Source organism: Notamacropus eugenii, chromosome 3 (assembly GCF_028372415.1).
Source record: "Notamacropus eugenii isolate mMacEug1 chromosome 3, mMacEug1.pri_v2, whole genome shotgun sequence".
Taxonomy (NCBI): Eukaryota; Metazoa; Chordata; class Mammalia; order Diprotodontia; family Macropodidae; genus Notamacropus; species Notamacropus eugenii.
The window spans coordinates 350,961,197-350,979,926 of record NC_092874.1 but is presented as its reverse complement, the minus strand read 5'-3'; the positions used below and the strand labels follow the sequence as shown (position 1 = coordinate 350,979,926).

At 38.1% G+C, this 18,730-nt stretch overlaps 1 protein-coding gene across 8 annotated transcripts in view; it reads right to left on the bottom strand.

Moving 5' to 3' along the window:
- TMEM232 (transmembrane protein 232) overlaps nucleotides 1-18,730 on the bottom strand; it is a 324,122-nt gene that overhangs the window by 287,618 nt on the left and 17,774 nt on the right. For 6 of the 8 annotated variants that reach the window (XM_072597246.1, XM_072597243.1, XM_072597242.1 and 3 more), the window contains one exon: nucleotides 3,280-3,415. In XM_072597246.1, the coding sequence (XP_072453347.1) occupies nucleotides 3,280-3,398 (119 nt within the window). In that variant the 5' untranslated portion in view covers nucleotides 3,399-3,415. Of the gene's footprint in view, nucleotides 1-3,279; nucleotides 3,416-4,019; nucleotides 4,156-4,178; nucleotides 4,330-18,730 lie in introns of those variants that run through there. The other 2 variants (XM_072597245.1, XM_072597244.1) reach the window with 2 other exon arrangements.

Sequence of the window (18,730 nt, the reverse complement as noted above, 5' to 3'; positions counted from 1 at the left end):
GAAAGAATCCTTGAACTCATGGGGTAAAACCTTCTCTTGCCATACAACCCAGAAGACTTCAGTCAGGGTCATGTTCTTATTACTAATCAATGTGGCTGTGTCAGCACTGACAGAAATGCACCACAGGTCTTTGGCTATAGTCTTCAGGACATCATAAAAGCAGTCCAGATTGTCACTATTAGCATAAAACTGAATTTCATCTGCCTTCTGACTAAGTAAAGAATCTTGCATCTCTGCACTTTACTTCTGATGGAGTTAAATTGTCTTCTTACAGACAGACAAACTATCCTGCTGTCCAACCCTGGGAAAGTTCTCATTTTTCATTTAGTAACTTCTGAATTTTTCCACTGTTTTTATCAAACCAACCCACATGTTTAAGAGTGTTCTGACCCAGATGGGTAAATACAGTGCTGTTACACCAAATCTCTAAAAGCAGCTCACTTCTTTTCTGCTCAACCATTGCCAACCATGTGTTGGCTCAGCTCTCCCCCCAAATTAGCAACAAATTATTCACACACAGAGAAGGACCCTAATCTGTGGACATTGTTATTCTACCCTTTTCTCCCTAATATTGAATTTTTCTTGCATTCTTGGTAACTCCAACTGGACCATAATTATTTTTTTCCCTGAATATACTGCTCCAATGTTATTGTGAAGACAGGAAGGTATCTTTAAATCTGTTGTCTACCTCAATATTTTAGAGTGGGAATCTTTCTAAGCAGGGTTCCCCATCTCATCTCCTTTTCCTTCTCAGTCTTCTTTGTTAAGTGATTCCTCACCTCAAAATTATTACAATATAATATTTCACAGAATTCATGAAAGAAAAACGGCTTAGTGCCTTTGAACACTCCATGTCTTGAATGCTCTTTCTTTTCAACTGTGTCTCTTGAAATCCGTAACTAACTTTAAAGGTCAGTTCCAGTTCTGCCTCCTAAGTGACAGGAAAATGGGAGCTTTAGAATTGGATGATGAAAATCACTTCAGTGGATGAATGTAGGGTGAATTAAAGTGAGGAGAGACTTGAGGCAGTCAGGTTTGCAAGCAAATTATTGCAATAATTCAGGCATGAGATGACGAAGGCCTCCACTAGAGTGGTGGTAGTGGTAGAGGAGAGAAGGGGGCATATTTGAGACACTTTACAAAGTGGAAATCAACAGGCCTTGGCAATAAATTGGATGGGATGGGGACAAGCACGGGGTTGGGAAGGAGGAGAAGAGATAGTATGGAATCAAGAAGAACTCCTAGGTTGCAAGCCTGAGGAACTGGGAAGATTTAGGAAGACAGTATTGCCCTGGGCGGTAATAGGAAAGTCAGGAGGATTTAAGGAGAAACATAATGAGTTCAGTTTGGGACATGTTGAGTTTAAGATATTTACTGAAAATCCAGTTGGAGATGTTTGAAAGGCAGCTGGAAATGGGAGACTGGAAGTCAGAAGAGAGGTTAGAGCAGGATATACAGATTTGAGAATTATCAGAATAGATTTGAGAATCATCAAAATAGATATATATTAGGTATACAGATATCTATATATAGATGTATACATATATATATGCAAAATATATCTATGTAATGTCACAAATAAATGTAAGAAAAATATTTGTATGTTATATTTTAATAAACAGTGGCATACTTATAAAGAGAAAAATGTCAGTATTAATATATTAAAGATGAAACCTCAGATTAGAAAAGATATCTGAGAATCTGTAGGGGGAAATGTAATTATCTAAATGCCTTCTTTAAATACATCTAATTTAAGACTATTTGGAGGAGGGGAGTACAGAAGACCTTGAACAATAACTGATGCAAAAGATTCCAGAGGTGACAACTCCATCCTCTGTTATAATAAGCAACTCTTCAGTCACAGAAATATGATATAAATCTTAGAGTAAAAGTGAAAAAAATCATATTCAGTGTTTCACTTCCACAATCCAACACCTCTGTAAAGGAGAAAAGTGAAATTTCATACTCTTCTTAGGGGTCAGTTTTGGTTATCATAAGGATACCTTAATTAATTTCAGCTTTTCATACTTGCTTGTTCCACTTATATTGTTAGATTTCTTATGTATTATGTTTTCCTGGTTACACGTACTTCACTTTGCATCATTTAATGTCTTCTTATGATTACGTATTTTTTATGTTCACCATTTCTTACAAAATAGTAATAGTCAATTACATTTATTTACTCCAGTTTCTTAGTTATTCTCCAGGTGATAGACATCTACTTTGTTCTTAGCTCTTTGCTAATACAATTAATGTTGTTACATATACTTGTTGTATCATTTACCTCTCTGGAACACAAATCAGTTGTGTATGGGATTTCTGGATCAAAGGAACCATGGTAGAATGGAAGTCTTATTTCAAATCCCACCCAATGGTTTCTACTTATTTGACTATGGGCAGCTCATTTAACCTCTTTGGACCTCATTTTCCTGATCTGTTACTAGCAGGGTGTGTGTGTGTGTGTGTGTGTGTGTGTGTGTGTGTGTGTGTGTGTGTGTGTGTGTGTGTGTGTGTGTGTGTGTGTGTAACAGGTACATCTGATTTTGTAAGGTGAGTTAGCTACTCCTTCATGTTGGTTCCACCTATGTTGGCACTGACACTATTTTCTAGCTCCCCCTTTTCAGAATGACTTTCTCTCAGATCAACTCCTTTATCACCATGGCCAGTAGTAGACAAATCATAGATAATCTCTGGATGTGGAAGCAGTAAGGCCTGGACTGAAATCTTCCCTCAGACACTTACTAGCTGTGCAATCCTGGGCAAGTCATTTTAACCTCTCAGACTCAGTTTTCTCATTTTCAAAATCAGAGGGTTGAATTAAATGGCCTCCAAGGTCCCCTTTAACTCTAAATCTATGATCTTATGATATACAGTTATCTCCTATAATAATTGTCTAAGTATGTATTGTCATAGAAAGTTCCAGAGTTACATAGTCTAGAACTGGCAAGTCTCTTCTAGCTATTCAAACACAAGTTATAAGTGCATGGTCTTTATAAATATATTATTATTATTTTGAAACAGTGAAGTGAAACATCCAATAAAGAATCTTAATACTAAGACATTTATATAGTTTATAGAGTATTTCATATAAAAGAAAGTATTTTATGATCATTTTAGTTCTTGAATTTCAAATGAAAAATGAGTAATATTTTATCCACCCTTCTTGAATCCTGTGACCATACCTATTAGGAGAGTAACTCATAAAACTTGATTATATGGAGAGTTAATGACTCACTTTACAACACAAGAAATAATAAGGTTTTTAAATTTCAAACTTACCTTGACTTTTCAATATTTACTTCAGCTGTGCTTTTTGAATTATGTTTCAAAAGCTCTTCATGATAAGAGTTTGATATTACTCCAAATCTGTTTATAATAGGCACCCTGGTAAAAGGCATATTCTCAGGTAATCAACCTAAAGTAAAATAAGAAAAGATATTTTAAATATGAATATGAATGTTCTACATGTGTACATTACTGGGATAGGGACTAGTATAAATCTCAGATGTAACTTTCCATGTGAAATTGACTGGAGAACCTGCTTCTAGAAGAACTGTGATAATCTATCCAGGAGTGGGAAACCTGCACTCTTGAGGCTACATGTGGACCTCTAAGTCCTCTAGAGCAGCCCTTTGAATGAATCCAAACTTCACAAAATAAATAGAGGGATTTATAAAGTTTGGATTCAGTCAAAGGGCAGAACTTGAGGACCTAGAGGGCCACATGTGGCCTTGAAGTTGCAAGTTCCCCATTCCTGAAGCATCTCACAGAGACCTTGGGTAATGCCTAGACATTCTATAACTAGTGTCAGTCCACAAACCCTCAAGGGCTCACTCTTGGCACAGTTTCTACATCACACATTCCACAAGTTAACTATTAAGATGTCATATGACTGATAGATGAGTCCTTGCATCAGCTTTGTCAATAGATACCTAATGGGCAACAAAACCCAGCATCGACTTTGACTCCTGAAATCTCAGACGCCAAGAATCAAACTCTCCTGACATTTTAAAACTCACAAAGATGAAGACTCTAGACGTCTTTCTTAATCTTAATTAAGTCAAAAGAACAAATGCTGAGGTAGGTGAAGAATTGAAGCCCATATTCATAGTGCCAGTTTGGCCTCAGAGGGAAAGGGCCAAAAGTCTCTTGAGAAACAACGATATCCCACTAGATACCATCAGTGAAGTAGTCACATCAAGAGCAAAGATCCACCAAGAATGTGAGCAGCCAAAAAGAATGAGGCAGAGGCCAACTAAGGTTTTCTGAAGGTGTCTCTCTAGTTCTGCTTTTACAACTGCAGTCAAAGAGGCTGCTGTCCACCAGGCAGTTATCAGAGCAGAACCAGTTATAGAATGCCTACTGTTATGCTTTGAGGAAGTTCCATTTTCCAAATCATAACAAATCTCCTGAAAGTAGATTCCTCTGAGCCTTTTCAACATGAGGAGCTGCATTAGTGGCACTTTATACATATGCCATTCCCTATTACATATATACATATATTTATATGCATGTATGTCATGAAACCTATATATGGAGATGTATTAAAATTTTCAGCTGCATAGTTTCTCAGCACCTCTAAATTCCTACTCAGATGCCCCACTATAGCACTGAGATGTTACAGGGGTCCCGGTTACATCATAAACATGATGGAGGACTAGATGATTTCTTTCATCTCTTAAACCTCTCCAAAACAGAAATTATGCTCAAAAGACAAAGAAACTTAAGGTGTCTTCATGATTTCAGACACCTTCAATCCAAAAGAGGGTTTCAAAAATCCTTCTAGAGTAAGCTCATCCAGCACCCCTCTCCTATCTCCCACATTAAAGGTGAGGCTATATTAGCTGACTACCTACACCCACACACCCATCATTCTTTCGAGAGCTGTGGAGATCCTAGGTCCAGACTGTAGAAATTCTAGGACCAGGACAGATAGCCAGCCACCTCTGCAGGGCTACAGACCACAGAAACTGGGGCTACACAGCTAACATCATTGTGGGCAGAATCTTGCTATAAAAGATTTCTGTAGAAGACCAAGGAGCAAATAAAAACAGGTGAGGCACATTTCTGGGCTTAAAATATAGCTCAATACTACATTTCATACCCCGTCCTCCTCTGAGCCTCAGAGACCCAAACTAAAAAAAAAAATCCATCCTGTAGCACCAGCATGCATAGCAGCTATCTGAAATGCCAGTGTCAGGCCAAAGAACTGAGTAACAGAAAGAGGGGATAGGACATGTTGTGTGTGTGTGTGTGGAGGGGTGGCATTCTGCTAAGCTTGAGAAAAAGTATTGATAATCATTTAAAATGATTTGAACCCCAGTAAAAGCCAAAACCTGAAATAATCAACCAGAAGAGGAACCTTGGACTAACAGATATGCCCTTCTTTGTTCTCTGGGTAAACCCTGAGAATGCCCCTTCCTGTATCAGCCACTATAGGACCAGATGAGGCTGACCAGGAATATTCTTCTTATTTGTAACCACTAAAGGACAGGATGTCTAGGACCAGACGCTATCTTGAATAGTGGAACTTTTCTTATCTTGGTATCCTATGGACATATACTATACAGGGGAAAGACAGATATTCTGGGGTTGTAATTCCAATGGACATTTTGTCAATTGTCTTCTCTTACTGTATTTACAACTTGTTCAACTAGGAAACTTCCTCTCTCATACTGTAGTTAAACACATATGGAGATCAGAAATTTGAGTGATATAGACTTCCTGAGTTGAGATTGCTCTAAAATGCATTTAAGGCTTTTCATTCTTTAATTAGACAGTCAGAATTTTTCTGGCTCTGTGTATACCTGCACCTGCTAGTTTTAAGGGAACAGGCAATATGAATTTATATATTATGTATCCTGTTTGCCTTTTTTAGCCAATCTTTCAGGTCAACAGTACTCAGTATCTAGATGGGGCAGTTTTACACATCCAAAAGTCACTTGAGTCAAAAATTTAAGCTGGTATATTATTAATTGTCCAGCATGGGATGATTGAAATTATCAAAGATCTCAGGAAAACAACAAAAACTCAAAGACATTGAAAACAAACAGATAAATAAAGAGGTGAAACATTAACAGCAGAAAGAAAAATGACCTCCAGATTTAGTAAATGAGTTCAAGCATCAATGCATTAAAACTGCAAAACAAGAGAAAATGATCAAGAGTTTGGATGACAGGACTCTGGAATCTAAGGAGAATGTGGGATCAATATATGCTATTCTTGAGTGGTTCAAAAAAGAAATGAGAATTATGAGAGCAGAATTTATAACCTAAAAAACAGAAACTAGGGGCAGAATAGAAAAACTGGAATTGGCAATGGCAAGTCTCACTGAAACAAATAAAAGACAAAACAATACTTTGGTAATGCAAATATATATAAGTGAAGGAAAATATAGAAGAAGTAAAACAAGTAAAATTAAAAGAAAATATGCTTACTCTGTAAGCAATACATTCAGATCTTAATGATCTTAAAATACATAGAAAAGATCTAAAGATCATATATTTCCCAGAAGAAAATGACTGGACAAAATTGCTTAACATCATAATGCAAGAATTAACTGTAGCTGCAGTGCAATACTCACAGCACCTACAATGGCTATTAATATTATTTAAACACCAGAAAGTGAAGTCCATCAGAGCAACAAAGAAATCTAAACAATAATAATTCAGGGGCACCACCATTCCCAAGCCTTTCCCCTTCTAGGGTCATCCCACAAATGGACACTCACAGCTCACTGCCTGCTTCCTCTCTCTCCCTTAGCTCTAACTGCTGTGTCCAGCTTCTTCTCAGCTCTGCTCTACCCTTCCTGATCCACTCATTCAGCAAGCTCTTCCCACCACAGACTCATGTGACTCAGGCTTCCATGTGATTTAAGCAGGTCACATGGGCCTATTAATGAATGGGGAAGATCTTCCCACTGTGCAAAAATACATTAACAATACACTAGCACAAGTGAGTCTCTCAGAATTTCTAAAAATAGACAATTAAATGTTCATTGAAACAATTCATAGATTGCCTTGAGAAAAAACCCAAGGCCACAAACTCTAAGACACTAAATGGTTAATGCAAATTGATCTATTGCTTTCAAGAAACATATTTAAAAAACAAAGACATTAAAAAACAAGACTGAGGATATGGAAAAATATTTTACATCAAGTAAATCCAAGGTGAGGAAGGTGGTGGCTTGCAAGATCAGAAAAAGTTGTCGTGACATGGAATGAGAAAGATAAATGACAGGATGGGGAATGCAGGGTAAGTGGGACAAAAGCAATTCTTTGGGTATAAGTTGCATGATATTTCAAGATAAGGGAGAAAGGGCATGAGGATACCCTCAAGTTACAGGATGGGCTACAGAATGACCTTCAAAACCACTCAGAGAGCCTGGGAAAGTGACCCTTAATGACCCTTTTGGCACCATTTGTATCCATATCAGCACCACATAGAACTTGCATAAAAACTGGCACAGAGATATTGGAAACAAATGTAAAAAAGGGAGAAGTAGTTAATATATCCTTTACAGACTGTAACACAACAGAAATAGTCCAAGGTTCACAAACAAAAACACAGACCAAAATGGAGATTTAACAATGAAACCCTAAAGTAATGAGTAGATTAAAGAACAAATAATGGAAAGAATAAGTATGGGAAAGTAAATGGTTATGATTAAAAATGTGCCAAAACTTCTAGATTGCAGGGGAGATGTTTGTGAGTGCTATGCCGAGAGAAAATAAACTCTAGCATGTTCTACCAGGTTAGAAAGGTGTAATTATGGATCCAGTAAAAGATTATGCCTACTCTCTGAAGACAGGTCTACCTAAATATGGTGAAGTTTATCCCCAGCAGGCTGATCATCAGGTGATTTCTTTTACCCAAATTCAAAGCATGAAGGAAAGGAATGCAGTACTCTTGAGATTTAGGGGTGCTGAAATAGTGACATGCTGGTCCTGCCCAAATGAATTCAACCCAAGCCTTCTTTCCATCAAAGAAAAACAAAGTTTATTAAAGATTATTATGGTAAACTCTGAAGAAATCTCAGCATTGGCTAGACTCTTAAGGAATCTGAGCACTTGCTAAAGTGATATTAATAAGCCAGTCATGTTGGATTTGCTTATTTTCATGGAAACAAGATAGATCTTTTATACAGAATGACAATGATCCAAGGGTGGCCAAGTAGTCTGAGGTGACTGGTGGAGGGTCTAGGGAGGATCTTGAGGAGGAGTCAAGGGAGGATCTTGATGGGAGTAGCTAGTAGGCTGAGAGAGGATGGGGATAGAGGTCCAAGGCCAGGAACTTAAAGAAGGGAGTTTTGATAGGATCAAGGGTGGGAAGTAGCCAAAGGCTATCTGGAGATAACATAATGAAAAGCTTATGGCCTCAAGAGAAGGTCAGATCAAGTAGGAAGGTTCAAGGAGAGTTCAAGAGGGTTCCTGGAGCCTACCTTGTCAGTACCTTGCTTTCAAGTGCTGCTTTAAAAAATAGAAACTCAAGAGTTCAACAGAGGATGAAGCCCAGCTGTAAATCAGTCACCTGTATGAAACAGTTTCCTGTAATCCGGGAAGTGACTAATCCACCAATTATGCCATAGATATGCTTATGAAGTGAACCTGGTTGGATAATAGGCAAAAATTTTAAGTTCGGGTCCATTTTTACTAGGTACCAATGTAGTAGAGGAAAGGGGACTCCTGAATTGGGAAATTTTTATACTTTTAGTCTTGCTTTATATTCTCAGTAAAATACCTTTGTAAAAATTAATTGATATTAATTAGTCGATTGATGTGGGTTAGATATTGAACTAGATTAAGGTTCTTTAGCAGGCTGGGCTGTTTTGACTACTGTTATAGACTTATATTGCAGGATCTCTGGTAGCACTTCCTAAAAGCTCACATGGTCATAACTGGATCTGTCTCTCTCTGATACACACACACACAAACACACATCACACATACACACACACATACACACACATACACACACACATACACAGCATTCAGGACTTCACTGCAGCTTAGGTGGGGAGATAAACACATCAGTAACTCACAGCCAAGCCCTCTTTCCCCACCTGAAGGTCCTTAGCATTTTGTCCTTCCTCACACAAAAGCTTCTAGGGAGGAGACAAAGGAAGAGAGCAAGGTGGATGTGGGGGGTAAGTGGGTGGTGCAGGGAGAAAAGAGAAGAAAATGGGGAAAGAGGTCCTCTGTTCAAGCCGTTCGTATTTATAGTCAGTTACTACTCAGCTACAATTAATTAAAAAGCTTTTTGCCACAGCACAGTAAGCAAAATATCAACAGTAATAGGCCACCGATATGTTGGGAATGAAATAGATAGAGACTCTGGAGTAGTACAGAAGAACCCTTAGGCATCAGGGATGCCTTTACAATATTACATGGTGAAATAGCATTGCTTTGCACTCAACCTGCTAGCAGACTGTGGTTAGAAGAGTGAGGTCAGAGCCTGTGTGTGCTTTTTATTAAATATAGTAGAAAAAGCAAAAAGGAAATTTAGGCACAGGAGAGAGACATGTCCAAGCATAATGTGTTTTGTTCCCCAAAATTCTCTTTAGCATTCTATCTTAAAAGTATCCGCAACCTAGGGCAGCGAGGTAGTGCAGTGGATAGAGCACCAGTGCAGGAGTCAGGAGGACCTGAGTTCTAATCTCACCTCAGACACTGTTGACACTCACTAGCTGTGTGACCTTGGGCAAGTTACTTAACCCCAATTGCCTCATCCTGGGTCATCTCCAGTCATCCTGATGAATATCTGGTCATTAGATTCAGATGGCTCTGGAGGAGAAGTGAGGCTGGTGACCTGCACAGCCCTCCCTCCCTCAAAACAAAGTCAAGTGCAAGTCATGTCATTATTTCTCTGATGGCATGGTCTTCTTCAGCAATGAAGGACGAACATACATACACATCCATAACCAACAGTTAAAAGAGAATTAAAAAATAAACACACACACATATGTATGCATGCATAACTGAGAAAAAATGTCTAAGCTATATAACAGTGGTGCATCAGAACCTAGAGGATGAAATATATGATGACCCCGTTAAGGCATGAAATAATCAGTAGGATGAAATTAGGCAGAGCACTTGATTCTATGGAGAAACTGAAGTTTAAAAGTAGCTAAGAAAGCCAAGTTAACGTGATTCGTAGAATCACAGAATTTCAAAGCTGGAAAGCCCCTCCAGGGTCATGTGATCCAACACATACTTGAGCAGGAGCTTCACTCTCCACATTCTGGATAAGTGGTTATCCAGTTCACATCTGAAGACTTTGTGTAATAGAGACCTCATTTTCTCTCATGGTAGGACATTCCACTTATGACAGCTCTACTTCTTAGCTTAAGATATAGTAGGAAAAGCACTGGATTTTGAGTCAGAAAACCTGCTTGTGAGTCCCAGCTTCAACATTTATGAGTAGGACAAACCTGTTCAATGGAACCTAGGGCCAAATGCAAAGAGTCGAGTTTAGGTAGCATATTCTAGAGAGGTTAAGAAAAAATTAGAATTTATATGGTGCTTTGTTGGCAAACCACTTAACATGTTATCCCATTTGATGCTTATGATGACTCTGTGAGGCAGGTGTTATTATTATCCCCATTTTACAGATGAGGAAACTGAGGCTGAGAAAGGTTAAGTTACTTGTGAGAGTCACACAACTAGGAAGTGCCTGACTTTGGATTTGAATTGAATTCTTCCTGACTTTGACTGTAGCACTCAGTCTTGGTGTTGTTCAGTCATTTCAGACTGTCTGACTAAATAAAATTTACCTAGTCCAAACCTAACAGATCACGACGCAACATCTAGCCCAGAAAGGATGGGTTTAGATAATGTTGCTGTTGTTTGGTTGTTTCAGTCATGCCCTACTCTTCATGACCTCATTTGGGGTTTTCTTGGCAAAGATACTGAAGTAGTTTGCCATTTCCTTTTCCAGTTCATTTAGCAGATGAGGAACTGTAGCAAAAAGAGTTAAGTGACTTGTCTAGGAAGTGTCTGAGGCCAAATTTGAATTTTTGACTCCAGGGTTGGTGCTCTATCCACTGTGCCACCTACCTGCCCACACTCAAACTACCTTGCCATCATCAAATGAAGTTTAGCTAGTCCAAACCTAAAGATGATGATGCAACATCTGGTCCAGAAAGGACTGGGTTGGATGTTGTTGTTCAGTCATTTCAGTCACACGTCCTAAAATATGGTACCCAGAACTGAAAACTATGCTCTCTCTTTTGTTTAGTATTATACTACTGAGTGTTCTCCTCTAGCAATTAATAATTAAAACAAGTCATTCCTTTTGGAAGGACTGTGCACTGGTTTCAGAGAGAATCTGTAGCCTCTCATGAGACAAAGCCCAGTGGGAAAGAACTGATGGTGGGAGGAAGGATGGTACCTTTAGGAAGGCAGTAAGGCATTCAGCCAAGTCACAAGCTTCATTTATGGAAGAAAAATATTAGGTGAAAGAAGCTCATGATGTCACATTTTATCACCTGCGCTAATTTGTTAAGCAAATGTTTGCATGTCAAGCTTACGTTTATGAAGAGATCACCCCAATCTATCAGACTCTTAATTATGACTTCAAATTTCATCAAAAAAGCAAAAAATAATAGTTGAATAAACCCCTAGAGCTAAAATTGGGAAGGTTGTTCTAGCAGACTGAGAAATCTAGCAGATGTATTAAACCCAGTCTAATATAGAAAACTTCGAGTTTGACCCAGCATACAGTCTTAAAAGAACTAAACTACCTAATAATTAAACAGAAAAATAATAGATGAACTCACTTTAATAGCTAGCATTTATACAGTGCTTTAACCCTATGAGCCCTATCAACATCCCTTTACCATTCCTGACATTTCACAGTTGGTCAATTACATGTATCAAGTGTCTAAGGTAGGAACTAAATTCATCTTTCTGATTCAAAGCTCAGCACGCTTTCACACCGAGGGGTCTCCTCAACTACTGGCAGATTTTTTAAAGGGCTACATTTTACAAGAAAGAGGTTTAACTACAAATTATAATTAACATCTCTAAAAAATTAAACATCCAGCTTCTATTCCACTTTTTATGGAACAAAAATCTGCCTTTCTGTAACTTCTGCCCATTGATTTTAGCTCCTCCTTTTTGGGATCAAGCAGAACAAGATGAATTTCTCATCTGCTTAATAAGCTTTCAAATATATGGAGACAACCATCATGTGCTCCATAAAATCTTCTCTTCTGTAGGTGAAACATCATCAGGTATTTCAATTTATTTATGTCTCTAGTCATTTCTCAACCTCCTAGTTGTCCTCTTCTGTATGTGCACCACTTTTTCTGTGTTCTTCCTACAATGAAAATTCATGTAATCTGACCATAAGATACTGTGAGATGGTCACTTTTTTCATTCTTGACATGAGATCTCTATGAATCCAGGAATCCTAGAGTAGCATTAGCTTATATGAAGTTTGAAGTCCACTAAAATCTATAGATATTTTTGGTATATTGTATCCTTTTCTCTCCTTTCCTGTACTTCTTTGTGTAGTTGATTTTTTGAACACAAGCATAGGACTTTAAAAGTATAATAGGAATAACCAGGAGTTATTACTTGCTTAGTTACTTAGATATTATCTTCCCCATTGTAAGGTGAGCTCTTTGAGGGCTAAAACTGTTTTAGCTTTTCTTTGTATACCTACCACTTACCATGGTATCTGGAACACAAGAACTTAAATGTTTGTTGACTGATTGTTTGATTGTTTCTGGTTAGAGTTCATCCCATAAAGCACATTCAAGAGCTGGTCCCCTCCCAGTGACACATATCCTGTCTACGAATCTGGGTCCCTTCTGGTGACACATTTACCCTGGATCATGACAGCTGACAACATGAACTGACGCTGTGCTAAAAGATGTGGCACTTTGGAATGACTGATTCATATGGCAATAAAACTAAATAACTAAAATAAAATAAAATAAAAACTAAATAAATGTAATAGATGAACTTCCATATAAGTATATAATTCTATAAAAACACAAAATATACAAATTAATAAAATAAGAAAGAGGTAAACTCAATAATCTAATTTCAGATAAAGGAACTCCAGGTAGACATGAACTTCATAGAAGGGGGAAAAGGGAGTGGGGATTGATCCAAGCTTCTGTCTTTTATGTCCTTCTGATACTTTCACAGCTCAGCTTGGGGAACTATAAGTTTTAGGTGTTTCCAAAATGGTATAATCCAGGAAGAGGTCTGTTCTCTGCCCTCCTGGTCTGTGTTCTGCACATTCCTGACACAGTTTGGGTCTATTGGTGTGTGTTATGGTTGAGTTTCCATGGACTATTGCTAGCCTTCTGGGAGGTTCTGCAATTTCAAGGTGACTGAACTACTGGCACCTCACTGGTTTTGGTTTTCTGTCCTAGTTTATTCCACTGCAGGCTTATCTGTGGGACTAAAGGTTAGAAGAGAGTCCCTACTTTGTCCTTGGGCCCAGAGTCACACAACTACGCTTGGCAACTTGTTTCTTTATCCTTACCCAGGTAGGGCTCCTGCTGCCTCACAATTTCAACTGCTCCTTTCTAACTTAGAACTCTGAGAAGGAACTGAGTAATGGACAATAGAACTGCCAGCTAGTATTTGTTTCTGCCCCCATTGCCAGTAAGGGGGTCACCTGGATCTCTTTCTGCAAAGCTGTTCAGTCCCCTTACGATCCCTGGGTGCTAGGCTACTCCTTGACACTGATGCTGACTCCACAGACCACTGCTGCTATACTGTGCTGCAGGTCAGCTTCTACTTAATATCTAAAAACATTTCTACCTATCTCCCTAGGATGGAAAAATGATTCACTGTGATTTTTATTTGGTTTTCCCAATAAGAATTTGGTTGGCATATTTTCTAGGTTGTTGGGGAGGATGGTGTAAAGGAGTCAGGGCAAAATTTCTGCCTTTCACTCTGCTATCTTGACTCTATTTCCCCTTAAATCTTTGTCAGTGACTACTTGTGAGTCTTTTATGTTTTAAGTTTTTTTTTTTCTGATGTCAAAGAAACAAATGGAATGGCCACCCTATTCCTGATCTACTTTGTACATAGAATACTTTTCTACTTCCTTTTGTAGGGACATCCTTGACATGAGCCAAACCTAAATTTTAAGTGATTCTCCCTGAGGCTCTGGAATAAAAGTTTAAAACAAAGTTTAATAAAGAGATTCTGACCCATCTATCTTAAAGCTAGGCTCCCCAAGAACTAAATCCTTTGGGAGGGAGAGAGAAAGTAGTAGAGGTCCAGTGGGCCCAGAAATGGTTCTATGCTGTAACATGTGTATGTGTATAACAATATAGAATAATAATGGATATATATGCATATATATGTATATGGATGTATATGTACATATATATATATATGTGCATGTGTATTATACTCCTTTTCAATTTCATCTTCTTACTCTATACTTAAATAGGTCTATGACTTCACTGATTCAAAAGTTCCCCCTCATAATGAATAACCTGCCTATGTCTGCCCATCCTATTCAATCCTTGCCCACATTCTCCAAAAAGCTTACCACAGGGGAGCCTCCTTAATCTAATTAAAAGACACAAACAGAGGGGCAAAGCAAGGTGCTCAGAATTAAACAGGTTATGGTATAAGATACTGGCAACCTTTTCCTGTATTATCAGCTATTTATAGGATGTTTCAATTAACAAACATTTATTAAACACAATTTTCAGGGAAGGGTGTTCAAATTCAACAAGTCCAAAACAATTAATTATCTTTTCCCATAACTACATCTGTCTTCTGAACTTTCCAGTTACTGTCAGCAGCAACACCATCTTTCTCATTCTCCAGATCAACAACTTTGGTGTTAGCCTAGACTCCTAACTCTTGCTTGAATCATATATCCACTGAGTTGCCAAATCTCCTTATTTCTACCTCCACATTCTAAAATGTAAAGACACATTCTCTGTACTCATTCAACCACCCTCATTTAGATCTTGATAAATTTTTACCCATACTATTACAATAAATTCCTGTCTGGTCTCCCTACCTCAAAGTCTCTCCATACTCCAATTCACCTGGCACACACCCTCCAAAGTGATTTTCCTAAAGCAAAGGAATGATGGCATCATTATATCAAATAGTTTATTGTAATTTGCTGTTCAGCTGTGTCTGACTCTTTGTGAGACCATTTGGGGTTTTCTTGGCAAAGATATTGCAGTGGTTTAATATTTTCCTCTCCCCCTCATTTTAAAGAGGAGGTAACCAGGGTTAAGTGACTTGTCCAGGGTCACACAATTAGTAAGTGTTTGGGGCTAGATTTGAACTAGAGAAGATGAGTCTTCCTGACTCCAGGTCTGAGACTCTATATCCACTGCGCCACCTAGTGGTCAATAACAACAACAAATTCAAAGCCTCTTCATATTCCAATTTAAGAGACACACCCTCCAAAGAGATTTTCTTAAAACAAAGGTATAATTACATGATCTCCCCCACATGAAATAAACTTCCTCCTCTCTTTTATCACTTCTTGTTGCTTAATTGTTTTCAGCGGGGTTCGACTATTTTTCACCTTATTTGGTGTTTTCTTGGCAAAGATAAAGGAATGATTTGACATTTCCTTCTTCAGGTGAATCAGCTTTTGTCAGAACTTTCCACTATTACCTGTCCATCTTGGTTAACCCTGCATGGCATAGCTCAGTTTCTCTGAATTACACAAGCCCCTTGAACACAAGGCAGTGATCTGGGAGCAGACATTTGTTGGATTATAGGGAAAGCAAAAGAGTTCCAGAAAAAACATCTACTTCTGATTCACTGACTACACTAAGGCTTTTGATTGTATGGATCACAACAACATGTGGTAAATCTGTAAAGAGATGAGAGCAACAGATCATCTTATTTGTCTCCTGAGGAACCTGTAGGTAAGCCAAGAAGCAACAGCTAGAACTGAACATGGAACAACTGATTGGGTTAAGATTGGAAAAGAAATACAAGGCTACATATTGTTACTTTTTTAGTTTAATTTGTATGCAGAGTACATCATGAAGAAGGCCAAGCTGCATGAATCAAAAGCCAAAATTAAGGTTGCTGGGACAGATATCCACAATCTCAGATATGCTGAGAATCTCACCCTGGTGGCAAGAAGTGAAGGAGAATTAAGAAATCTCTTGATGGGGGTGAAAGAGGAGAGTGTAAATGTTGGCTTACAGTTTAACATCAAAAAAACTAAGATCTTGGCAACTGGTCATATCACTTTCTGGCAAATAGAGGCAGAAGAAATGCTAACAGTGTCAGATTTTATCTTCCTTGGCTCAAAGATTACTGCAGACATGAAATTAAATGACACTTGCTCTTTGGAAGGAAAGTTATAGCAAATCTGGACAGCATACTAAAGAGCAGAGACATCAACTTGCCGACAAAGGTCTGCTCTGCCAAAGCTTTGAAGCATGTATGTGAGAGTTGGATATAAGGAAAGCTGAGCACCAGAGAATCAATGCTTTTGAACTTTGGCTCTGGAGAAGATTTTTGAGAGTCCTTTGGTCACCAAGGTGGTCAAATCAGTCAATATTTGAATTAATTCAGGCTATTCACTAGAAGGTCAGACAGCAAAACTGAAACTTAAATAATCTGGCCACATAATGAGAAAGTGGAATTATTGGAAAAGACCCTGATGTTGGGAAAGATTAAAGCAAAAGGAAAAGAGGGTAGCAGTGGATGAGACTGATAGATAATATCACGGAAACACTGAACATGAACCTAGATAGACTTCAAGAGATAGCCAGGTGAAGGACTTGGAATACAGTTCTTGGATCACAAAAAGTCAGGCATGACTGAATGACTGAACAATAGCCTTTTTTACTTAAGCGTTTATATTTTTAAATTATAGAATATACTCCTACATAAAATTGGAAAGATAACAAAAATAAGGAAAAATGGAAAAGATATGCCAAAATTTCTATAACAGGCTATATTTTCCATCCACAACGTTATGGTCACCACATTTTTACTCTAAAAATGCAAATAATAATAACCGATATTATATAGCACTTCAAAGTTTGCAAAGTATTTGTTCATATGATATCCTTTAGTCCTCATAACAATCCTCCTTATTTGCTATATAAAGAAGTGAAAATGACACCAAAGAAAACAAAGAGAGAAAGAACAGCTGGATTTAGACTAAGTCAGACTTTGTAGGCAACACAATTTTAAGGTATTAAGGGATTTTTAATACATCTGAGAGAAAAGGATACAGAAAGGTTGGGAAAAGTCATAGATGCTATTACTGACACCAAGCAATAGAGGGAAATACCAGTCTTTACATCTGCTTTACTTTTGATTACTTTCCCCTTTCAGTTGACAGCTTGCTTAAAACATTAAGTTGATGTTCCTATATACAATACATATAATATCCTCTCATCTTCATTCTTTCTTTTAACTTAGTATTAAATTTTGCCTTTCAAATTTTAATTAAACTGACTACACACAGACAGCTAATTCTGTCTATATCAGTAACTGATTATTGGAGGTAGGGGACAAGAACCAAGATGGTGGAGTAAAAGCAGGGAAAGTAATCAGGAAAGGTCTGTTTCATTACTGCAGAGACACACAGGCAGCACCCTAGCAAGGTAGCAGGTGGCCGTGGCAGTAGTGACTTCTAGAGTTCTGAGGCTATGAATGATAAGGGGGTCAGACAATTGGTCAGAAGGAGACTAAAGGGGACCTTGTGCTGGCATTGGGTGTAGGACGCTATTGCAATACCTGTATGAGGTTCAGGTGAGTAGGGGCATGAACAAATTAGCACTTGCAATGGTAAGGAAGGGGAAACCCTAGTCAAAATTCAAGATCAGAAAAGAGTGCTTGTAGTCTCTCACAAACCTGAGCAAAATGAAGAGAACGATGATCATACCTCTCCTTAGATTATGCCACCTTTGAAGAACTAAAAAACTTTACAACCTGTCAGAGTTAGCTCTGAAAATAGCAGCAAGGAAGACATGAAGTTTGAGACAGTATCCCCTCAACCCTGGGAGTAGATGCCAACTTTAACAGAGTAAAAAGACAATAAATAGGCTAGAAAAAAAAAGCAAACAACAAATAAAGGGCCTGACCATAAAAAGCTACTATGGTGACAGGGAAGATTAAGACACAAACACAGAAGATGACAAATTCAAAATATTTACATGCAAAGCCTCAAGGAAAAATGTGAGGGGCAGCAAGGTGGTGCAGTGGATGGAGCACCAGCCCAGGAGTCTAGAGGACATGAGTTCAAATCTGTCCTCAGATATTGAGATTTACTAGCTGTGTGACCCTGGGCAAGTCACTTAGTTCTGATCGCACTACCAAACACACACACACACACACACACACACACACACACACACACACACACACACACAGAAAAGTATGAATCACAAGTCCAAAAAGAATTCCTGCAAGAGGTCAAAAAGGATTTTAAAAAATCAAATAAAAGAAGTAAAGGAATAACTGGAGAAACAAATGAGAGTGATACAAGAAAATTACAAAAAGAAAGTCAACAGTTTGGTAAAGGTTGCATAAAAAATACTGAAGAAAATAATGCATTAAAAAACCAGAACTGGCCAAATGGGAGTGGGGAGAAGCACAAAAAATCTACGTAAGAGAATTCCCTAAAAAGCAGAATTGGACAAAAGGAAAAAATGGTGCAAAAATTCATTGATATAAAGAACTACTTAAAAAAGGAGAATTGACCAAATACAAAAGGAAATACAAAAGCTCACTGGAGAAAATCATTATTTAAA